Here is a 24,853-nt window from a genome sequence, read left to right on the forward strand (position 1 = left end):
GTACACGCTGGTCTGGGAGCGATTGGAGGCAGGGAGTAAGTTAAATTATCATAGGACAGTCACCATTTAACAAGTGTTTCCTCGTTGCCAGAAACTGTGCTAGCTCTATCTCAATCCTTACAAAACCCTGTGAGATGGGCTGTAGGGTTGTCTCCATGTTGGGGAGGGTAAACCAAGGCACAGAGGATTAAGAGTCCTGCCCAAGTCACATAACTAGTAACTAGCAGAGCTAGGCTTCCATCACTGGGGATCTTCAAACCGGACTTGTGCCCCACATCAGTCATTGATGATTCAATGGAAAAGTGACCTTAAAAATACATATTAAGGTGGCACTTAAATTCAGCATGTCTTAAAACAGAAGAATTTGGCATCCAGAAGTTATTTTTAGCACATAATTCATGTACGACTGTCCCAGCTACCATCCTTCAGTTAGGATTTGAAAAGCTGTTGGTTTGGGGATTTGTTTTGTTTATTTTTTTATTCTTCCTTTGAAAGATAGATTCTTTCTTTGTGAAATTAACTCCACAAACAAAAAAATATTGCTCCTTCCTCTCCCAGCCTCCCTTCTGGCAAAGACTTTTTATTAAGGCACCCCTAACCTATTCTTGAGTCATTGAACTGTAACAATACAGAGTAATTTAAATGCTAATAAGATGAAACTGAAATGCATAAATCCAATATTGTCAGAATGTTCTCCTGGATTCTGAAGGGCCTGGCACATCAGAGCCTGAAGGGACTCCAGAGAGCACTAATCCAATCCCTTCACTTCCCACATGGGGAAACTGAGGCCCAGAGAAGAAAGGGGCTTGCTCAGGGTCCCACCATTGGAGCTGGGAAAACAAAGAGGAGATTCTCACTGGGCTTTGGTCTCAGTTGGCTGTGTGATCCCTAGTGTGTTGCTCAACCTCTTTAGGCCAGGTCGGGCTATACGCTCTGCCCGGGCCTGTGTGCCCATTGCTTAGGGCAGGGGTGCTCACCTGTGCAGTGTTGAGAGCTGACTGCCAGTGAACCTCATTGCAACCATGAGGGAGGAACATTTGCTAATAACTAGGAGGAGGGGAGCAGGGGGGACTCAAGGAAGCCAGTGTTTCATTTTCTGCTCTGGGCCAGGAGCTGGCTCTCATTGAATCCTTGCAGCAGCCTGTAAGACGAACAGGGTCATCCCCACTTTACAGAGGAAGCCCAGCAAAGTTAGATGACTTCTCCAAGGTCACACAGTTCATTTAGTCTCTCAGCCATAGAGTGTAGGTCACGTGATATTTGGATGAGGCAGCAAGAGCCTGAGAATCTGGTGGGGTTGTGGCTCAGGGAACAGCTACCTGTTCCAGCTTCACCCTCACGCTGATGCCTCATTACAAAGAGGGGAAACTGGACAGTGGAGGGCAGTGCATGCATCTCAAAGAAAAACTATGATGATGATTTTGTTATCTTTCCTGACCCCCCAGAAAACTCTTAAGGTGGGCAGGGTAGGAATCACTAGCCCATCTTACAGATGAGCAAACTGAGGTCTGAGGACCTATCTAAAGTCACAGCTTCCATAGGCCGTAGACCCAACACCAAATATTTATTGAGTGCCTTCTGGATGCCAGACACTGCACTAGTTACAGAAGAGACATAGCAACTGCCCACGTGATGCTCTCAGAATCCTGGGGAAAGAAAACAGTTAAGCAGGCTCAAGCAATACAGTGTGAAGTGTACTACAATCCGGGAGGCACCTGGGAGTCAGGAGCATTTATGCAGTCTAGGTGGTCAGGAAAGGCTTCCAAGGAAGGGACACTGAGGCTGAACAGGACAGCAGCTGTTAGGGAGGCAAAGGCCCAGGTAGTGAAGAGTGTTCTGAACAGACACATGGCACATCTGCAGGAGTCAGGCATCTGAGGTATTCTATGCAAACTATGGGGTCCTCAGTTCTGTCCATCTGTGAAAAGGTCATTTGTATAATATCATACAAGTAGCTTTTGTGCTGGTGGACTTCACACTTTTCCAGCAAATCTTGCTATCAGAGCAAGCACCAAAGTGGGCTCTACAGCTTGGAATGAAAAAACAAAATGCCCAGAAAAGGGGTGACCTCATGTTTGCACCCATGAGATGGAGCAGGGATAGGGAACAAGCCACATCAGAAAAGGTAGAGAAGGAAGTATGAGATCAGTCGCCTTCAGGGTGGAGTTCTGATTTTTAATTAATTTTGTTATCCCAGAGTTCTATCCCTCTATACTGGCTCACACTGTTTTCCTTCTGCACCTTTTACTAACAGACAGTTGTGTATTTCAGTTTCTTCATGATTCATCTTTTTATTAAGTCCTTCTTTACCTGAAGAAAAAAAAAAATCCCTACTTGGAGCTGAGAGGAAAGGCATTCCTGGTTACCCCGGGCCAGTTCAGGTCTTCCTGCTCTGTGTGTCCACAGCACCTGGGGGTCCCCATGATGGCAAACCCTTCAAGTCATAGAAATCACTAATTTAGTTGTCTCTCTTCTTCACTGTGGGCTCGTAGAGGGCAGGGATCCTCTCTGTATTGTTCAGTACCTGACACTGTGTAGTACCCAAAACACAATCATTGAATGGATGGTTGGATGGGTAAGTGGATGGATGGATGGATGGATGGATGGATGGATGGAGTGGATGAGTAGATGGGTCAGTGGGTGGTGGGTGGGTGGATGGATGGAAGTGTCGGTGTGTGAGCAGGTGGATGGATGGATGGATGGATGGATGGATGGATGGATGGATGGATGAGTGGATGGGTAGGTAGATAGGTGGATGGATGGATGAATAAGTGGAAGGGTGGGTGAGTGGGCAGGTGGATGGGTGGGTGTGTGGATTGATGGGTGGGTGGGTGGATAGATAGTTGAAGATCATTTTTCATCTTATCACAGTAGTCATTAAAATCAACAGTAGCCCATTAACTCATGCCTACTGTTGTGATCACAGATATAATTGCTGCTAACGATTCTCAGAGCTTGCTTGTACTGTCAGAGACATAATTATCAGTGCCTGTAAGCCACGCCGCAGGTAGCACGGGCACAGATAGAAAACAGCACCTCGGGTTTAGAAAGTCCCTTGTGGATTGCAAAGCACTTTCGTTCACATATGGCACTTCGTTTAAGTGTCATAAGAACCTCATGAGGGAGATTCACCAGGGGAAGCAGAAAAGCATCCTGATTAGGAGTGTGTCTCTGGACCCAGACTGCCTAGGTTCAAATCCCAGATCCACCACTCACTAATCATGTGATCTTGAGCAATTTACTTCATCTCTCTTGGCCTCAGTTTCCTCATATGTTCTAGGGATAATAAGGTCTCATAAAGTGGTTTATGGATTGACAATAATAATCACAATAATTTGAGTGCTGACTATGTTCTGGGCTTGGTTCTAAGTATTTTAAATGAAATAACTCATTTATGCCTCATAACGTCTATGAGGTAGATACTCCTATTCCCCTCTGCTTTTTTTAAGATAATGAAATCAAAGTTAATTTCCTTCCCATTCAGCTGGGAGATGAAGGAGCCAGAATTTGAATTCAGAATTAGTGGTTTCCAGAGCCCTACGCATAACGCCTTGCCGCGTCTCTGAGATAGACGTTTCTGTAAAACACTCAGAGTGCTTGGCACCTAATAAGCACTCAATAAATGCTTATCATGTGCCAGTCAGGCAATGTTATATATCAGTAGCCCCAAATTATAGATGCTGAAGCTAAGACAGAGAATCCAGGCGACTAGCTCAGAATCACAGGTGATTTCTACTGCCAGTAAGTTTAGTGCAGGTGTGGGTGGTAAATGTTCACCAGCTTTGCCTTCACCCAATCCAGGCTTGTTGCTTAAGCGCCAAGGACTGAGGCCTCCTGGGGCTCCAGGTCAGTCCCAAGTTCCTTCTGGACAGAAGGTCTGCATCTCCTCATCTCAATTCTTGTCCCTGAGTAAGTAAGCAAAGCCTGTTCTGGAAAGTTCTTAGTCAAATCACCTCCCCAGCGCTTGCCCCTCTAGCGGGGTTCCACCTTCCCACAGCATCTGAGACCCATCTCTCCTAGAAGCCCCAGCCACTGCATTGGCCTGAAGGACCCCTGACCTCATTTCCTTCCTTCTGCCCCATCTGCCCCAATTGTAGCCCATTTGCCTCACTCTATCCTTGTCTTACTCCTGCCATTTGGATTTTCTCTACCCAGCTTCCTGAACATACACGAAACACATTTACACTGAGCAGGCAGCAGGAAGAGCACTGCTAAATGTAAAAGCTCCCGCCCCGTCCCTGCACAGACCTAGTGCCCCATCCAACCCTGAACAAGGGCCCACATGTTCTCAGAGGTCTCTCCTCGCCTCCTGTGGGTGGCCCTAGACCGGGGAGGGAGCCATGTTGAGGCTCTGCACTAGCTTGTAGCAGGGGGAGGAGAGCATTCGGCTCAAACCCAAATGCCAACACTCTCCCCAGAGAGGTTCAGCATCCTAGACCAGGCCACTGCCAGGCCCTTCTTACAGGGTGGTGGACAAGAGTCCAAGGTCTAAGGTTGAAAAGATCTTCCACTCCCTGGCATCTCCCCACTGTGTGACCTTGGGCAAGTGACTTCACCCCTCTGAACCTCATTCTCTTGGTCTATAAAATGGAGATAATTCTAGTATCCACTTCACAGGGTTGTACAGGAGATAGTGTCTGTTTGCTTTTCATTCATTCATTTATTCATTTAACAATTGTTTACTAGGTAGCTACAAGGAGCCAAGTGCTTTTCTGGTCAACCCTTATAGAATTTACCTTGGATGGATGATACAGAACTCATCCCACAGTGCCTGGTACATAGTAGATGCTTAGGAAATGGCAGGGGGGTATTGTTTTTTTTTTATTCACATTCTTGGTCCCTGCCTCACCTGCTCCTCCGAGGAATACATTGGTGGGGTCAAAACTCATGGATTCTGTGGATGGTGTGTGTTCCATCCATGGCCAAGGAACATGGCCTCTCTTGAGTATTGTAGGTGGGAGCACCAAGCATGCAGTTTCTTTGGTGTCTCGTGTCTCTGTGTCTCTTCTTGAGGTATCACATCCATTTTATGTTCTATTCCATAAGAGACCTGTTAGTCTCAGTGTAAAAATAATCTTCCTACTGCATCCCTGAGTAAAAGTGTACCTTGTGTAAGACATTTAAGGTTTCTCCTGTGGTTCCAGCACCCCGTGACCCAAGACTGGGAAGCCCCAAATCTAGAAACACACTGGATTTGAATATGGTTTATAATTAGTTCTCAGTAAATTGGGAAGTAGTCAGGGGTGGGGGTAAGGAAGAGTGACTGTTTTGCCCCCAATTTACAGATGAGTGAACCAGGGCTCCAAAAACTGAAGGAACTGGCCCAGGGTCCCACAGCCAGGATTTGAACCCAAATTACCCTGATGCCAGATACTGTGTTCTTAGCGGCTGCCTGGCACAGTCCACCCACCCACCAGGGCTCTTCGGAGACAAACGCGGGAGCACCCCCTAGGGGAAGGGGAGGAGCCCGGGGCTATGAGCCAGGAGACCATCTCCTTCTGCACTCCTCAGCACTGTCATTCTGTGCGGCTCTGGAAGGGTGCTTTTTCCCTCTCTGAGCTTCAGGTTCCTCGCTGGGAAAGTGACTTAGCCCTAGAATGCCTCCAGCTCTAAAATGTGTGAAAGACGAAAAGGTTATGAAGGAGATAAAGCAGAGGAGGAGTTGGAGCTGGGGAGGGGGTCAGTCCTGCCTTCCTTCCCTCACCCGTTCTCCTCACCGTCCTGGGCCCCAGATAGCCAGCTGTCCGTGACTGCGGGGCGGGGCTGCTCCCTGTGCCAGACCCAGTCGAGCTCAGCTGGGGCCCTTTGTCACCCAACGCTTGCTGGGGCCTCGGCCTCCGGTGTTGGGTGTCGGGGTGGATTGGATTCTCTCCTGGCAGCCCCACAGATGCCGCACTCCTGTAAGGGTGGCCGGGCGGGCAGGGAGAAGCCAGAGCTCCCACCTCCTCCTGGGCTCCAGAGAGGGACGGGCAGCTGCTGTCCGTGGTGCTGGTCCGTAGGGACCACCCCTCCCCCTACCAGGTGAGGGCTCCATGGACCTGAACTCATACTGGGACCAAGCTCTGGGCTCAATGACATTCTTGTGAATATGCATGAGCTGGCTTCTCTGGCCAGGCTGAGGGCCTCGATTAATATGGTGGGGGCCTGTGGGTGCAGGTGGGGGGCTTTCTCCCATTCCCATGCCTGTGAGACCTGAGTGGGGAGGGATGTGGGAGAAGAGTGTATTGGTGGACACAGGTGGCATGGGTGGAGGGAGGATTTGTAGGGGCGGGGAACCTGGGAACTGTGTATTTGGGGGAGTGTGTCTCAGATTATGTGGGCATGGGGTGTGTGTAAACATGTTAAGGATAGTGAGAGAAAGAGGGAAATGGAGTCTGGGTGTGCTCAGAGAGCCTGTGAGCACAGCAATTCTTGAGGGAAAGGGGTGGGGAGGTTAAGTTGTATGGCTCAAAGCTGGTGCATGGGGCCTGGATGTTGATGTGTGTGTGGCAGTGGCACAGGACACAAGGACATGCCAGAAGCTATGTGTCGGGGGATGTGTGTACACACAGGGTGTGTGCTGTGAAGCCAGTGTGTTCCACAGCACAACACACAAATAGGGAGTTAGAGTGTGTTATGGGGCTATGCCTTGAGGGTGGCATATTGTGGAGTGCCTGGGTTGGCACTAGTAGCATTGGATTTACAGTATGAGCTGGTGTGTTAGGGGGCATGTGTGTAGTCAGTGTTGTTTGGGTTGCTGTGTGTGTGCCTGGGGCCTTCCTGAGCACCTGTCCCATGTGGCCTCCAGTGCCTGGCCTTTGTCACTCACTCTGTGCTTGTCCCACAGGAGCCACCACCCCGACCATGTAGATGCCAGTTCCAGGGAGCAGCATGGGCCCCACTGAATGGAGACTCCTGGGTCTACAGCCCTGAGCCCCTCCGGCCCCTGGACCTCGTCCCACACCAGGGGACAGCCCTTGGAGCTCACCACCACTGTCACCAGCCCGCCTCGGCCACCCCCACCCCCCGGGACCCGGAGTCGGCCACCTGGTGCCACAGCTGACCAGTGAGGGTGTGCTGAGGACAGCCACAAGCAACCATCACCCGGCAGCTTCTTGTCCAGTGCTGACCCTTGGGCCCAGCCCAAGCAGGGACTGCAGCAAACATGGGTGACATGACCAACAGCGACTTTTACTCCAAAAACCAAAGAAATGAGTCGAGCCATGGGGGCGAGTTCGGGTGCACAATGGAGGAGCTCCGCTCCCTCATGGAGCTGCGGGGCACTGAGGCTGTGGTCAAGATCAAGGAGACTTATGGGGACACCGAAGCCATCTGCCGGCGCCTCAAAACCTCACCTGTTGAAGGTAAGTGTTCATGACTTGAACCCAGGGCTGCAGCCTAGGTGGCCACCATCTGAATTGGCCACAGGGGCCATATTCATAGTATGTAACAGCAGGGATGTGTCAGAAAAAGGCTGAAATGCCAGAATGGCAGAATGGCCATTGTAGTGCATTCTAGCTGAGTATCAGCCCCTCTGGATAGGCTGAGTGTCAGCCCCTCTGGATAGGCTGGGGAACGGCTTCATCAGGGGTTGGGCATGACCCAAGCCACCTGCAGAGAGAACGGCAGGAAGAGAGCTGGGTCAAGACTGTGTTCTGGAGACAAGGGGCCCCACAGCCATAGAGTGGCGAGTTCAACATTCTATTAATATGGGAGGCACTAGTCTCTGAGGCAGAGGCAGAAGGGCCACTGGGTAGAACCAACATGGAACCTGCACTCAGGCCCAGGAGGGGCTTTTGCTTTCCCCACTTAGCCCATAGTGGTTGGATTTGGGGGTTCCAACCATGAAGGCCTGGTCCTTCCTTCCCCAGGCCCCAGGAATTCCCTAGTGTGGGCTTGAGCGTGGAACCATAGCACCACCAATGTACAGCCAATCCCCTGCCACTGGGCTGGAATCAAGTCTGTCTCTCAAATCCAGACTCTGGTTGGGGATCACTGGGGCTCTGGGGCATCACAGCTCTAGAGTTGCTGGGCAGACAAAGCAATAGGAAGATGGCTGTAATAGGAAGGGTGACAGATGTCCTTGTATGTCCTGCCCTGAGGGTGGAGTGGGGCTTTCTTGCAACTGCCAAAATTGAGCAGGCCTGGAATCTCTAGAGTGTGTTTCAGCTCCTGGGGGCTTTTCTAGAAGGGACCAAAGCTAGGTCCTCTGCCCCAAAACAGATACAAGGGAAGTCAGCCCAGCTTGGGCACCAGACCTCATGGTTTGGGTTACCTGCCACAAGTTACCTTCAGCTCACCATAGAAAGGAAGCATTCCCTACGTTAACCCTACAGGCACGTGTGTGAGGCTCTGCACTGACACTCCCAACCCTGAACGTTTGTGCAAAACTGCACCGAGCCTCAGTTTTCTTCTCCTGGAAAATGGGCCAATGCCTACCTGACAATGCCTAGTGCGTGGCTGGGCATACAGTAGGTGCTCAAAGTGGCAGCCATGATTATTCTAAGGAGAAGTGGATGTCAAGTCCTTCCCCAGATATCGACCACCACCTGGGAGGCAGGCAGCGTCTGAACTGTTATCCTGTATGACAGAAGAGGAGCCTGTCTCCTCTGTCCAGTCCTCTGAGCCCTGGGCTCTGCTGGACTCCAGCCCTGGCAGCATTTCCTCCAGGGCTTGTCTGGCAGTCCACTGGTCACGTGTGCCTACACTCCACTACACCCAGCAACTCCCAGCTGTCTGTGTCCCTCTTTGTCTGCTCTCCTGGGTCAGAAAGAAAAGCTAAAATGGGTTTTTCTTCCCACACTGACTGTTCTCACTGACATTTTGCCCATGGCCTGAACCCAGGCAGAAGTTTAGAAACAGCTTTTCTCACTGGGTGCTGTTTTTTTGTTTTGGCAGGGAGGGTAGGAATAGGGGAAGTAACCTTTCCTCATAGTATGGTTCTGGCACGAGGCTTAAAAACAGCTGCTTGTGGCCCTAAGATGGGCATCGGCTTTGCTTGGAGACTTCTGGGTCCCAGCTTCTTGTGGTCACTTATCCCTGGCAGAACGGTCCATGCTCCCCTGCACCATCAGGTTGGCACACGAGGACTGCTGGCAGGCAGGGCTGTTCAAGTGGCCTTTGCCTGTTGATTGGGGACTGGGAGATTGCCTTGAATCAGGAATTCTTAAATGTCTCTCAGCCCCAGTCCCTGGGGAGAAGCTGATGGGCACTGTGTCCCCTCTCTCAAAAAATCAGCCAACCACATACAACAGGTGTGGCTCACACTATCTGTGGGTTTCTAGACCCCCTCAAAGCAGGGTTGTGGACCCTAGTTAAGAAAACCACCTACCACTCCCACCAGAAAGGCTCCGCAGAGCTGGGAAGTTGAGCAGCACATGGCCAAGTTCCAGCACCCTTGCAGGGCCATTTCTGGCTGGTTTCTGGGGGCCCACTCTGTACTGCTAGAGGGAGTATTGCCTAGCTGAGGCAGGAACCCTATCTGCTCTCTCTGTACATCCCGTGCCCAACCTGGTGCCTGGCACAGATGAGGACCCGGTAAAACCCTGAGACATAGCTACTAAGTCCCAGCCTAAGGTGGGGGAGCTCTCAGACAGCTGAGTAGCCCAAACTGCAGATAATCAAGACCAAGTGCAGCAAGGACCCCAGGACTCAGCACTAGTGAGGCTGGTGGGCAGTGAAGGTCAGGGAAGGCTTCGCGGAGGGGAAGGTGTTTGGACTTGGCTATGGAGGAAAGAGAAGGGAAAGCATGTAGTATGGCCTACAGCAGCATTTCTTAGAGGGAATTCCACAGAATAACTGGTATGCTGCAAGAAGTGAGGCTTCAGGTGAAAAGAAAAGAACTCTGTTTTCTCATCTGTAAAATGGAAACAATAATGACATCTCTATTGCTCTGCTGCCTGCCAGCCGTGTGCCTTTGGGCCTTTTCATCTGACCTCTCTGAGCCTTGGTCTCCTGGTCATTCATGAGAATCAAATAAGATCTCTGACGGGCAAGATCTCTGAGGAGAAGCAAAGCCCATCATAGGATTTCCTGGAGCTCCTGCCACATTGGTCCCTAGAAGCATCTCCCAGGGGGCTGGGAGGTGCAAGACTGGAAGAGATTTGGGGAGGGGCAGAAGAGCATAATGCCACAGACCCAAACCTGGGTATCCCGGGTTCAAATCCCAGCTTTGCCACTTGCCTGCTGTGGGACTCTGGGCAAGTTACTCAAACTCTTTGTGCCCCCACTTCCTCATCTGTAAATCATGGATAGTAATAGTGACTACCTCACAGGGCTGGGGGAGGACAAAATGAAGTAGCTTAGAATAGTCCCTGACACACGGGTAGTTCTGTGTGGTAGGATTCCACCCCAGTGACTAAACACCTCCATTTCCCCATCAATAAAATGGGCTGTGAATATTGAATAAAATCAGGTCAAGTGCCCGGCCGGCATCAAAGTACTCAATAAATGTCAGCTCTTGTCATTGTTTTCATGATGAGTATCATCACTCGGGAAAAAGTGGGCACGTTCTCCAGAAAGGTTGGAATGGTGGCCAGTGTCCACATATGAGAAACACTTTGTACAAGGCTGTTATGCATCTCTGTACACGTATTCCTGGAAACGGGTGCTGTTACCCCATTTTATGGAGGGGGATATGAGGGCTCGAGGTCACTGCCACAGTGCAGGTCAGAGCAGGCTTTGAACTCAGCCCCATGCTCAGACCTGAGCCAAGCACGGCCACCTGGGAAGAGTCCTCTGGCATCCACTGTAGGGCAAGGCCTGAATAGGGCGGGGCCAAGAGACACTTCCTTTACTCTGTCTCATATGGAGCATTTGTCCCACTCTGCTTGGCCATCTTCTGATTTAGAGAAATCCTTGGCACAGCCCCAGCTCCAGTTTAAAAGCTCCGTGGTCTGGGCTGTGCCAGCTCCGGACACAGGGACTCAGGTTGACCATTCCCGACACCCCCTACCCCTAATCTGCTGACGTGAGCAGAGAGCTGGCCTCTGAGTCACACTGCAGGAAACGCTCCAGGCCACGCATAAATTAGCCTTCCCATTCAAGTCCAGCTAATTTTAGGCAAAAAGATCTCTGAAAGTGACAAATGGGGTTTGAGGCCACAGGGAATCAGCGCTCACTCAGGGCACCGCTAGCAGCCAGCTCGGGGTGTGGCTCAGCTCCCACAGCTCAGCAGTACTGGATGTCCCACCTGGAGACCCAACTTTCGTGACAACTGTTGGGTAAACCTGCCCCCCAGTGAGGCTGTGAGGCCAAGGGCAGCCTCTACCCCCATCTAAACTCCACTCCTTTCCTCTTCCACTGTTGGTTCTGTTCCATTCTAATTAACGCCTTTATCTTCTTACCTCTACTGTTCCCTGTCCTTCCACACTGTTTCAGCCAAGGACATTAAAATCCCAGAAACCTGAGTTCCATTCCTGAGTGTCTTTCTCTTCAAGGGACACTGGGAAAGTTCAATTTAACCTCTCTGAACCTCAATGGACTTATTTGTGAAGTGAGGGTAGTAACAGTACCCACCTCATGCAAATGGTGTGAGGATTAAATTAGATAAGCCACTGTGCAAGGCAGACCTTAGACACCTACAGAGTGGTGTTTATTATCATTGTTATTATACTCCAGTGTTTCTTTTAAAAAAAACAGGTATGGGCCCCATCCCCTTGAAAGAATTAGGCAGTCAGATAAGACAGTGGTGGTGCCCAATGCAGAGTTAACATGCCATCAGAGGACGCAGAAAGATGGGCGACTAGTGCCAGGTGGTCCGGGAGGCCTAGAGGCAGGAGCTCTGTGTCGTTCTCCACCATGTCTCCAACACCTGATGCATTGCCTGGGAGCTCAAGAAATATTCGCGGAAAGAAGAAAAGGAGGAAGAAAGAAGAGGCAGGGGATGTCCCAGTGCCCCTCCTTTCATGAGACAGAAGGCTGCAGGCTTGGGGACAGACACAGGACACCCTGTGTCACCCATGGAGCAGATGGCTCCAGTTCCCTGAGCCCAGCGTTGCGCTGCCCTGAGCCATTGCACACACAGCCCTCATTGCTCACTTCCTGACACCTGCACCCACCTCGGGTTGTCAGAAAGGGTGACGATGATAGGTTGCTGCTGGGTGTTTGCCACGTAGCATGTTTCCTGGCGGGGTTGATAAGGGGGACAAAGATGGGGCGGCAGCAGGGTGGGGTGGGAACTGGATACTGCAGAGTGCTGTGAAACGGAACCTCCGGTTAATTTTGTATGAATCCCACAGCCTGCCCAAGTGGAGGAGAGAGCAGGGCTGAGGGAGGACAAGAGAGCAGATCACGGGAGATGACGGGTACTTTGTGCTGCATGTGAATATGATATTGAACGAGAACGTCCATGGGGCTGCCGCTAGCTGGGCAGCAGGAGGATGTGGAGGCAGGGGCAGGGGTCTTCTGTGTGTTGTTGCCATGTTTCAGTTCCATCTGTGTTCCGTCAACCCAAGGATCACTGAGACCCTGAGAGGTCAACAGGGAAGCCAGGGCAGCCACAGAGTCGGCGGAAGCCTGGGCAGGGTCATGCGTGGGGGCTGCCCAGACACGGAGTCGGTATGGGGAATTCACTGCCTGGCCAGAGATGACTGGGAAAGCCTTGCAGCCCCACTCCAGGGCCTTCATGTGAAGTGGCCCATGCTCCATTCTAAGGCCCAGGACTCTGTCAGGTATGAGGCCGAGAGGAGAAAAACTCCTGAGTATGCAAGAGGCTGAGGAAACACAGCTGCCTTCTCAAATAAATGCAGGGGTGGAGGGGAAGACATGACGACTGGTGAGGTGTCCCAGCCTCACCTGTGTCACCAAGTATGTGGGAGACCTCAGGCAAGATGCTTAGTCTCCGACAACCTCAGTTTTCTCATCTGTGAAATGAGAACTGTACTACTTCCACTCTCTGCCTTTTGTAGACCGTGAGTTGAAAGTGCTTTTACAGAAGAATCTAGGCCCAGTATTTGCTGAGCATTTTTATCCATGAGGGCTCCATCTGACAGAAACCCATCTCGAACTGGCTTATGCACAAAAGGAGTTTTCTGGTTTGTGCAACTGAAAACTCCAGGGATAGATCTGGCCTCTGGCACGGCTGGCTCCAGGACCTCAAATGCTGCCAAGAGGACTCTGTCCTTCCCTCTCCTACTTTCACTTCTGCTGTCCTCTGTGTTGGCTTCATTTTCAGGCGGGTCTTAGCACATGGGGGTGCCAGCAGCTTCAGGTTAACATCCTCCCATCCTAGTCAACGGGGCAGCCCAGCCTCTCCTCATAGGCCCCGCACCATTAAAAATCCCAGACTGTGCTCTCACTGGGCCACTTATAGTCACCTGGCCACTCCTGAGCCAATCCCTGCAGCTTAAAGATGGAGTGGGCTGATAGGTCAGACCTGGTCACATGCTCAACCAGAGGGCGCGGGTCAGTCCACCAAGACCCCAAGGAGATTGGAAGAGGGAAGGAAAATGGAGGAGGGAAGGAAAATGGAGACCTGCAGCATGGAAGGTCCCTACTGTGTGCTGGGGAGGAAGAGCAGAAAGGTTCCCTGCTCTTGAGGAGAGCATGGCCTGGATTGGGAGAAAACAGAATTGAGGAGACAGCTGAGGAGAGAAGGTAGGATTCAGAACCACCTGAAATATAACATGGCTAAAGATTCTACCAGCCAAACCACAGCACCGTTAGTAATTACACCAGGGTGCTAGGCATGAGCTGGGACTGTCCAGGCTGACCAGGCCTATGACTAGTGTCACAGTGGGGAAGAGGCCAACTTGGTATCATGGTGCAAATCCTGGCGCCACTTCTTATCCAGCTGTGGGACGTTGGACCAGTTATCTAACTGTGCCTCAGTTTCTTCATCTGTAACATGAGGTCATAATAGTGCCTCTTTCATAGGGTCGCTGTAAGCATTAAAGTAATATGTGCAAAGCACTTAGTGCCTGGCACATGGTAGGTGTTATTTCAGCATTGCTGTTATTATTCTCTGCCGGGAACTCTCTGTGTGGCTTCAAGGGAGACGTTGGGTTTTAATTAGTGAAGAAGAGAAAGGCAGCTTGTTTGGTAGCTCAATGGACTTGAGCAATGCATGTGAGTCTTGGTTAAAAAAAATGTCAGCCCCATATTTGATTTGCAATGTGTATGCACCTCCCCCCATCACCACTACCATGGGGGAAAAAATCCTTCAAAAGCACAGTTTAATGTGAAGTTCCGATGAATCATGTGTGGATGCTTTCCAGAATGCTGCCTGCATATCCTTCTGAATCATCAATAAAATAAACCCACATGTCAATCAATGCATGCTATCAGTGGTCATAGGCTGAGGTGGTAGAGTCTGCTGGGCAAATAATTCTGCAGGCCATGGGATGGCAGGGAGAGCACAGGACAGATAGGTAAAGATCCTGCCCGGCAGCTGACTGAAGGGCTTCCCGGTGATTCCAGCAAGACTAGGGAGTCTTCATGTCCCGTGAGCGATGCTGCTTGGCCCACTAGGTGCTTCCCGTAGTCAGGCACCCAGAGAGGTGGTAGAAGAGATGGGTTGTAAGGGCAGCGTTTCCACGGGGCCTCACTTTAGGCAGAGCATTAGGCAGACCCACCATGCAGAGGCCTGAGTCCCAAAGCTACCCTGGCTCTCATTTACTGTGAGCAAACTAAGAGCCAGGCCTTCCCAACATATTGTTCCCTGGGATCCTCACAGCAGCCCCTTGAGTAGGAGACAAAGGCTTGGAGAGGAAGGGGGCCCTGATTCTTACTATGAAGGCATTATCGTTTTGTGGAATCAATATGCACTAATCACTAAGTGCCTACTATGTGCTCAGAAAAGGGAAGGAATATGGAGACCGTTGACTTTGAGTCCCAGCTTCACCTTCTGAGTCCTTAAGTCATTCCCTCACTCTGAACCTCAGTTTCCCCACCTGTAAATGATATGATAATAACACCCACCTCCTAGAACTGATGGAACATCTCCATTGCTTCCCCCTGCTTCTAACATGCCAAGCAGTGATGGAGGTGGACACACATTTATTTATTGAACAAATATATGTCGTGCACCTAGTATGTGCAGGCTTGGGCCACATGTACTCTTCTGGGAAGAGACCCAGATCTCTTCCATATGCTTTCTCAGGAGCAGTGTCTGTGTGATGTGGCTACACACAGAACAGGTGGGCAGATGGGGACAGGGCCGGCCTTCAAGGATATCCTCTCTTGGTTCAAGGGGACAGAGGATGTCAGACAGGAAATGCCGGGTGCAGTGGCTCACACCAGTAATCCTAGCACTTTGGGAGGCCAAGGTAGGTGGATCACTTGAGGTCAGGAGTTCGAGACCAGCCTGGCCAACATGGTGGAACCCCATCTCTACTAAAAATACAAAAATGAGCTGGGTGTGATGGCGCACGCCTGTAATCCCAGCTACTTGGGAGGCTGAGGCACAAGAATCGCTTGAACCCGGGAGGCAGAGGTTGCAGTGAGCCAAAATCAGCCTGGGTGACAGAGTGAGACTCTGTCTCAAAAAAAACAAAAAGACAAACAACTCCAAGGGCACAGAGGCAGGCAGGAATCAATAGGAAAGATGGCAGCCAGGGGCAGGAAGCCAAGGCCTCGATGTAGCCAGGGGGAGAAAGGAGGAACCCCTTCCGGATCCGCTTACTCTCCAAAGCTCCCTATAGATTCCCAGGAAAGGGAGGTGCAAAGGTGGATTGTAAACTGCCCCCACCTTAAGACTCTCCCAGTCTAGCTGTGCTACTAGTTACTGGCCACGATGCTACTTATAGCTATGATACTAGAGAGTAATTAACACATATTGAGCACTAACAGCAGCCAGGCTCCCTGCTGAGGCTTCAAGGCATTTTCTCCTATAATCTTCACATCACCCCTGTGAAACAGGAACTGTCATCATCCCAGCTTACAGATGAGGAAATTGAGGCTCAGAGCACCACCCCTAACAAGTGACCTGACCAGGATTGGTGCCTACACTGTCTGGCTCCCAAATGTGCACACATGACCTCCTCGGTCTGCTGCTTTCTATTGACAAAAATAACTACTGCAAGAGGAAATGTTCTAAAGGTTTGCGAAGGAGGAGTGATCCCCACCTGACTGGGAACAAAATCAGGAGTAGCTTCCTCTGAGTGAGGCCTGGAAGGACAGGGCAGAGTTGAGTGTGCAGAGATGGGGAGGGAAGCACACACAGTTAATGGGGCGTGAGCAAAGGCCCTGTGATGACAACCAGGATGTGTACAGGGAACAGTGAGGAATTCGCTGTGCCTGGAGCCTAGGACAGATCGCAAAGCACAGAGGACTCCAGCCCGTGAACTACAGATTCATTTTTGTAGACTCTGGTTGTTAGTCTGTTTGTTCATGCTGTGTATGCAGACTGTCAGGTTGGATAATAGTGTTTATGTCCCTGTGGGTGTGAAATGGGCCTCCAGCTCCATAAGATGAGGCCCTGAGTACAGCCTTCTCCAGGTGCGTGGAGAGCCAGTGAATTCACTGAATGCAGGGAAACCGAAGGTTGGGGAAATGGTTCTCACACTGGGTTCCCCAGTGCCTTGGAGTTCCACAGAAGTGCCCTACGGGACAAGGGGATACTAAATGGATGGGACTCTGGGTTCTCACCCACCACCATGAACCAGAGACAGAGACGCTCCTTTTTTTTTTTTTTTTTTTTTTTTTAGATCGAGTCTCACTCTGTTGCCCAGGCTGGAGTGCAGTGGCATAATCACAGGTCACTGCAGCCTCGACCTCCTAGGCTCAAGTGATCCTCCCATCTCAGCTTCCCAAGTAGCTGGGACTACAGGCATGTGCCACCATGCCCAGCTACTTTTTTTTTATTTTATTTTTATAGAAACAAGGTATCAAAAATTAGCCAGATGTGGTGGTACATGCCTGTAATCCCAGCTATTCAGGAGGCTAGGCACAAGAATCGCTTGAACCCGGGAGGCAAAGATTGCAGTGAACCAGGCTGGTCTTGAACTCCTGGCCTTAAGCGAACCTGCTGCCTCAGCCTTCCAAAGTGCTGGGATTACAGGCATGAGCCACTGTGCCCGGCCTGATACTCCTTTTTAAATGCTTTGAAGACTTTGGTTTTTTAACAAAGTGTTGAAAAAAAGAAAAAAAAATTGAAAACCTCTGATACTGGACAGAAATGCTAAACTAGAGTATCCAAAAGCCTGGGTTGGGGCACAGACCACATAAGTTCTTAATGCATCATTTGTTAAATCTGTGAAATGGAGCAGACACTGTCTGGCTTCCAGGGGCCACACTAACTGTGGATTAAATGAGAGAACACACAACGTGACTGGCCCAGGGCCCTTAGGCGAAGTTGGTCTTTGCAGGGGCCCCAGGGGGATGCATGTGACTGTGCAGGAAAAGGGTGCTCAGTCCACCCATGCTGGGCAGGGGCGGAGATCAGCCTGACTTTGGCCCTTATCGACTGAGACCCTCTCCAAGCTCCTTCCACCCTGTTCCGTGCCTCAGCCTCCCCATCTGGAAAATAAAGAAGGTTGGTCTGGTAGTCTCTGAGGCTTCTCCAGGCTCAGACATTCCACTACTGTGAAACTGTCTGCCTTGATGCCCCCACTATGCAGACGTCAGATGGGTCAAAGGGTGGCTGACTCACAGCCAGACCCCAGGCCTCTCTTCGCTTGAAAATTCGTGACCTCAAAACCTTGGCCCATCAGTGTCCAGGCCAGGGCAGTGCCCTGGGCCCTTTGCCCCAGGCCTTGGCCCAGCAGTCCTTTTCTACCAAGCAGCTTCAGGGCCCTCCCACGCTGGTTCCCAAAGGTCAGGTTTAGCGGGGGACCAGAATTTGGGCATCCCTGGCAACAGTTCTCTAGCTCCCAGAAGCCCAGGGGCCTAGACCCCAGTTTCCAATTACTTCTCCTCCCTGGGTCTCAGTTTCCTCATCTGTCACATGGGCTAAGGGGTGAGAAATGTTGCTGTATAACTGCAGGCGGGCCATCTCAAATGCTGGTAGGACCTGAGTCATCCGCCCAGCCTGGGTCCCACAAAGGCCCCGAGTTCAACTGGAGAGATCCTCTGCCTCCAGGCCTGCCTGTCACCCGAGAGGCCCAGACAGGGCGGGTAAGTTATTTATACAGGCCCTCCTCACCCCACAACGGTTATCTTACTCCTCCTGGTGCAATCCAGGCCCCTGCTGTGGTTTCAGACCCAGAGTTATTTATAGTCAGTGGAAATTAGTGCCTCAGCTGATGGTTCCCTAGGACCCACCTGCCCTAGCCTCCACCCCAAAGGGAGAGAGCAGGCAGCAGGCAAAGAAGATGTCAGAGGTCGGAGGACAGTGTCACATGCAGGTACAGTGTGATGAGAGTATCTGACACTGGATTGGCAGGCAGTTGGACAGAGCAGTCGCCAGGAAGTAGGACAAAGGAGAAACAGCCCACACTGAGGAGGGCAGGCTGTTGGGTGAGCCCTTGGGAAAGCTCTGCTGGAAAGAACAGCAGAATGGAGTGTTCCCTGGGGCCTCCCCCTTCAGCACACCCCAGCTCAGTGGGGTCAGAGCAGCTGGAATAGGAGCCTGAGGGACTCATGGACCCATGAGACAACAGGTCTGGAAGGGCCTTCAGGGACCATCTGATTCAGCAATCCCAGGGTGCACATGGGGAGACTGAGACCCAGGAGAGAAGGGACTTGCCCAGCACACAGTGGGTATGGGCCAGGGGGCAGAGACACCCCCCGCCCCGCTGCCTGGTCTCCCCTGCAACCTCCTGGCTCCCCGCAGAGCCTCAGCTCAGCCACGCCATCCAAAGACCACAGACTGAGTGGCTTAAATGACAGAAATTCATTCTCTCACAGTTCTGGAGACTTGTAGACGGCCATCTTCTCCCAATGTCTCTTCACATTATCTTCCCACTATGCATATCTGTCTCTCTGCATAAATTTCCTCTTTGTATAAGGGTGTCAATTATACCATGGATTAGGCCCACCCTAATGGCCTCATCTTAACTTAGTAACTGCAGTGTCCCTATCTCTACAATGACTCTATCTCCAAATACCATCACAATTTTAAGGTACTGAGGGTTAGGACTTCAACATATGGATTTGGGGGAGCATGATTCAGCCCAGAACACTCTGACATGGGAAAACCACTTCAGTCCTCAGAGCTGAAGCGTTCGCTTCTGTAAAGTGGGGACATGGCCAGGACAGCAAGAGGACTGCAATGAGGGACAGGCTCACTGCTGCACTGATGTGTCTGTCCCCCAAGCCCGATGTTCAGTGGGCGTTAAGAAGTGGGCGTTAGGAAGTGGCAGTGTGGTGACAGAGTTAAGAGGCAGACATCCTGGGTCTGAACCCCAGCTTTGCCACCCACTAGCTATGTTGTGCTGAGGAAATGACATCACCTTTCAGAATCTGTTTACTCATCTGTGAAATCATTCTTATCCCTGGGCTGTGAGAAGTAATAAATGAGCTGATGTGAGTCAACACACTTAGCACTGCCCAGGAAACCCCTGGAAGTGGAGACCATCATCATTATTATTATTACTATTACTATTATCATTATCATCATCGTCATATAGGTTAAGAAGCTGAGGCCCAGAGAGGGAGGCATCTTGCGCAACCTCACACAGCCATCTGGCACAAAACTAAGTAAGAACTCAGGTCTCCCAATCCACAGTCCCAGATTTTTTAACCACGTCTCTATGTGACACTAAAGGGGAAAAGAGGACAAGTAATTCCTAAGTGCCCCACATTAGGAAAGTAACTAAGTACCTTTTAGCTTCTCCACGTGCCTTTGGGGCATTATGGAAAAAGATTGTTACAGAGAATGCAAAGCCGCGTGGATGAGGCTCAAGAAATAATGTGATGTTGAAAAAGTGGGTTTAGCATCGTATGTCCTGACAATGGCAACAACTCCACAAAGACAGATGCAAGGGGAAAGGGGTTGGCAGGAAACATCTAGAATGTACCCCATGTTGTGGCTGCAGGGTGAAACTGGGGTGATGGATCTTCCCTCAGCCTGCTTCTGCCTGTGTGCCGATGTTGCTCCACTAAGGCACGCTGGTCGTAAACAGCAGAAGCTAACTGGGCAGCATAGTGGAGGCAAGAGGGCAGCGTAGGAGTGGGCTCTCCAAGTTGGAGCAAAGGCTGGAAAACCCAGCTCAATTTTCCAGAAGGAAACGGGGACATGCAGGGATCAGTGGCACGACTCACTGAGTAAATGTCCCTTTGGGGAATTGCAGGTTGGGAAAAATCCACTCCACGTACTTTTGGTCCTTGTATCGCTCAGGATTCCAAAGCAGGCTGTGCTGGTGAATGTTAACCCCAGCTCTCTAGTTGCGAGGGAATCCTCTTTTGCGGTGGGTGCTAATTTCCTTGGTGTAAATACCACCACATTACCCACATGACATCATTAAACACAGAGTTGGGACGAGAGGCACAGCAGCACAGCATCATATGGTATTTCTACCACACAGATACAGTAGACTATCTACTAGAGAGAATAGATAATAGTGAAATGTAGTAAAATAATTAGGAGGTGATAAGTTTGGGGTATTTGTTGCCTTTTAAAATATAATTTATATAATTGTAGGTTTATATAATTGATTTATAATGATGGCTATAATTAACAACCAGCTCACAGAATACCTGAAATTTTAGCAATCAGCTCTCACAAGCAAATGTGAGCTGGCACCAGCAAATCACTGATTCTACATCCCAGGAGACAGCATTCCTGGGAGGTGATTGGCCTAGCTTGATCACATGCCCACGCTCAGGCCAGGAAGGTGGGGACACTTTGACTGATCATCACCAAGACTCTTCCCAGTTGGGGCAACCAAATCCCCTAAAGGAAAGCAGAATGCCACTGGACAGCCAAAACTCAACACAGGCCTTTGCTTCTCTTCTTGATAATTTCTTTAAGCTGTATTTTTTTCTTTTATAATCTCTTTTTTATTTCTTTTTTAAATTCATAGTGCTTGAAGTCCCAGAGTCTTTTTAAAAGGCTCCAGGGCTTAATTCTGAGAACAGTTAACTGAAGGACCCAGCCGGGAGAGGTACGGAGGCTCAGAGCAGCCATACCCACCTCTACCTCCTCACTTCCCAACCCCTCCCACCTTCTCCAGGGTGTAAGTAAATGAGCTAAACCTCCTGCCCACCTGTCACCCTGCCTGAAAGTCCACCTTTACAAGTCCCCCAAAAGAACATAGGCAGCCCAAGGTGAAAAGTGTCTTAGGGCAGAGTCTTCTCAAATACCCATAAGGCAGATGAGGGTGAATGGGAGCCTCAGGGGTCTGGAGTGGCCCAGATACTGGAGAAGTGCTCTTGAAGGCTTAGGCCTCACCTCAAAATGGGGACAGGGTGGGCATCCTAAGCCTAGTGAATTCATGATTGACTGGGAGGCCTGTGGACCCTCCGGGAAGATGTAGGAGCTCAGGTGGCCAGGGTGAAGAACCATACCACCCCCTCAACGAGAACCTCAGACCCCCCTGCTTCCTCCTTATTTGGGACCACCTGGTGGCCAGCAGAAGGCCAGGGGATCTGATTTAGGAAGTGAGCCAGAGGGAAAGTGCTGCCCCATGCTCCGGTAATGGTCCGGTTGGTGGGTGACCACCTTGTGTCAACAGCTCAGGCCCTGAGGTGGGAGATGCCACTCCTACCCCCATTTTGCATGTGAGGAAACTGAGGCACAGAGGGGTTAACAGACTCACCCACATCGCACAGCTGTGAAAGGCAGGCCTGGATGAGACTAGACCTTGTGCTCTTAACCATTTGTCGAAGGGAATAAAGGGTCATTCCTAGGACTCTGTGCCCCCATAGAGGGTGCAGGATGCTGGCTCAGAAGCCTGAAAGTTTTCAGTTGCTCCAAACCACACTGGGGCTCAGGCCCAAATATGGGGGAAGAGGGGCCAAGGGAGGGGCCAGGAAGATACCTGATCTGCCAATGGGGCAACTGAGAATGTGACCCCAATTTCCAGGCCTCACTCATCTGCCTCCTTCTGGCCAGTGACATCCTCAAGGGCACCTCGGCCTGGGCCTCATGGGCTATAAGTAGATAAATCAAAAGTCCCAGACCCAGGGGTTGGAGGCTGTCAGCCCTGGAGCCACTTGACAGGGCCTGGCCATGGGGCACCATGAGACTGGGAGTCCAGCATTGGCTCCTGTGCTCACTCACTGTGTGGTCTCAGGTGAATCACTTTCCCTCTCTGAGCCTCAGTTTCTTCATCTGAAAAGGGGGTCCAGATATGCCTACCTACAAGGTTGTTAGGAAAATTAAATGAGAATAACGTATTACAAGCCCCTCCCTTTTTTCTTCCTCTCCCATTTATGGCCAGAGTAAACTTAAATACAAGTCAGGTTGTGCCACCACCTGCTGAAAACCCAGTGGCTCCCACTGCTCTCACAATGAAATCAAAACTCCTCACTGTGGCCTGCAAACCTGGTATGATCCAGCCATACCCTGTTGCAGGAGGGCCTCAGGGACAGGCTGCCAGGGCCACAGGAGATCAAAGTCCCCAGTCTGTAGAAACCCAGAGCTTCCTTTGAAACTACAGAGCTTTCCCCCATCTGCTAGTGTCATTTGAGATTACATAATAAGTTAAAGATTGTAACTGAAAATAAATGATGATCGTTGTAATGTTTAAGTTGTGCCCTGAGACTATAGATGTTCTGCTTCTTACTATTCTCTGAAACATTTGGGCACATCCCCTAGTGGGGTATGCCCCAACCCCTAGCTGAGAATCACTGCATTCATTTACTAATTCAAATAAGCTTCTTCTTTTTTTTTTTTTTTGCACTTTAAAGAATAATTTATTGAGCAACTACTTCGTGCTAAATGCTGTCCTAGGAGCTAGGTATATAGCAGTGAGCAAAACCAACAAAGATACTATTCTTCACAAAGCTTCCAGGGGTCCAGAAAAAAAATACAGAATAAATTAATGAACAACAAAATATCGAGTGGTTAAGTGCTTTGAGAGTGACTGAGGGAGGGGCAGCTCTAGGTGGGCAATCAAGACAGGCTTCCTTGTGGAGGTGACATTTATCCTGAGCATCAGCTGACATGCTGGATGCCTAGGAACTACCTTCCATGGATTGCTGAAGGTGGGTAACAGTGGGGCCTCTGCTCTTCAGTATTTTCAAATCCTCTATGTCCATTCCTTGGGTTCTCCCAGGCACTCTACAAGACCCTATAACCTTCATGGTTTCATCTTGTAACATAGCTGCTCGGGGGAAACATACTTTTTACCTCCCATTTATAGTAAAGAAACTGAGGCTGAGAGAGTGACTTGTCCAGGGTCACACAGCGAGGGAGTGACAGAGTCAGGACTTATCTTTGGGTATCCTAACATTCCCAATCCTATCCCCCTTCTCCCACCTCTTTCCTCACTGGGATGTATTTGGAGAAATCACAGTATCAGAAATAGCACCCCCTACTCTGTTAGAACCTAGAGTTGTCAGCTGAGTGAGAGCCAAGTCCCAAGAGGCCACTGAGTGTCCAGTAAAGAAAAGGGGTCACATAACTATGGCCAATCCCTGAGAAAATAGGCATATGGGAAAATCCCTGGGTGAGCCCCATTGCAGAAACAAAAATTCCTACAGAGGCAAACTGTAGAATGCTGAGGGTGGCTTTTCTATTCCCACACTTCGCCTCAGCCCATAAGTGGCTAAAGGGTTTCCCGTCCACTTGAGAGAGGCAGCTGGAGCACATCTGGTGGGGAGGCAGGCACCAGCCTGGGCTTTCGGATTCCTGAACCAAGACAGCTTCACTGGCCTCTGAAACCCTAGCCCTAGCAGGGATTCTAAGTAAATGAAAACAGGAGCAGATGCATGTGTGTGGAGGTGCCTGTCTGCGTACTGAGGGCTCCCCCAGCCCATCCCCTACCCCAACCAGAACCCCCAGCCCAGCTCAGCTTGGGGGCCACAGAGACATTAGAGAATCTAACCCTGGCCAAAGCCAACGGCAACCTCTCTGCCACCTCCTTATACACACCCTGGCCAGGCTTCCCTGTCGTTCCCTCTGTCCCTGATGTAGAAAGCTGCGTCCCTTTGACGCCTATCAAGAGACAGGTCCCAGGGGGACAGCCCTAAGCCCAGAGGGGCTGTGATCTAAGCTAGTGAAGACATGCCCCTGCCACCTCCTTGCCAGCCTCAAGGACACGTGAGTGAGATTTGCTTCTGGCGTGAAGCCGCCAGCATCCTCTTGAAGTCCTGGGAGATCTAATTACCCAGGCGAGGGGAAAGTGTTGAGCAAGTGAGCGCTGGGGTTTAAAATAATCAGTTTTTCAACCGCTGCAGTTAATGCGAGGCCAGGCCGCAAAACTCTCCCTCTCATGTTCTGGCTCCTGGAACTGCTGATTCTTTGATCTAGAACTGCCAGCTTTTCTGTCACCCCCACTCCCATACCTGCCCCAGGGCTTTCCTAAATTGTCTAATAAGTACCATCTCTGGGAGCCTGCCAGGCTTCAGGCCTGTGCAGCCTCAATGTGGGAGGCTGATGGAGATCTCGCCTGAGGCAGGGGCAGGTCCCAGCCCTGGGGTTTAATTCTGAGCACTAGAGGAGGAAGGACATGCCCTTCATTATGGCATGTCCTTCCGGTATTATCACTGTCTTACAGATGAGGAAACTGAGGCACAGGGTGCCCGAGGCCATGCACTGACAGGTGACAGAGGTGAGATCCAAACCAGAGCCTGCCTGGCTCAAGCCCCTGCTCTTTGAATGTGTTCCAGATGCTTTCAGCTTGTAGATATTTTTTCCTCTCCCTATTTCATGTATTTAAATTTCAGAGCCTCTAGGACATGTCATTCCAGCTCTGTCCTGAAATTTTGTCCCTGAAAAGTGCCGGGAGTGATGATTTTCTTCTACCATGCTTTCATTAAGAGCTATTTTTATCTTTTGCTATTAATAGCTTTAAAAGAATTGCCTCCAGTAGATGCCGTATCAAGCAGT

General features: G+C 50.5%; 1 protein-coding gene across 12 annotated transcripts in view; it reads left to right on the plus strand.

Annotated features, from left to right (window-relative positions):
• The first annotated feature begins 7,124 nt into the window (after positions 1-7,124).
• ATP2B2 (ATPase plasma membrane Ca2+ transporting 2) overlaps positions 7,125-24,853 on the plus strand; it is a 126,042-nt gene continuing 108,313 nt past the window's right edge. For all 12 annotated transcript variants that reach the window (XM_063630704.1, XM_063630703.1, XM_055260184.2 and 9 more), the window contains exon 1: positions 7,125-7,343. In XM_063630704.1, the coding sequence (XP_063486774.1) occupies positions 7,145-7,343 (199 nt within the window). In that variant the 5' untranslated portion in view covers positions 7,125-7,144. The remainder of the gene's footprint in view (positions 7,344-24,853) is intronic.

This window comes from Symphalangus syndactylus, chromosome 21 (genome assembly GCF_028878055.3).
Source record: "Symphalangus syndactylus isolate Jambi chromosome 21, NHGRI_mSymSyn1-v2.1_pri, whole genome shotgun sequence".
Lineage (NCBI taxonomy): Eukaryota > Metazoa > Chordata > Mammalia > Primates > Hylobatidae > Symphalangus > Symphalangus syndactylus.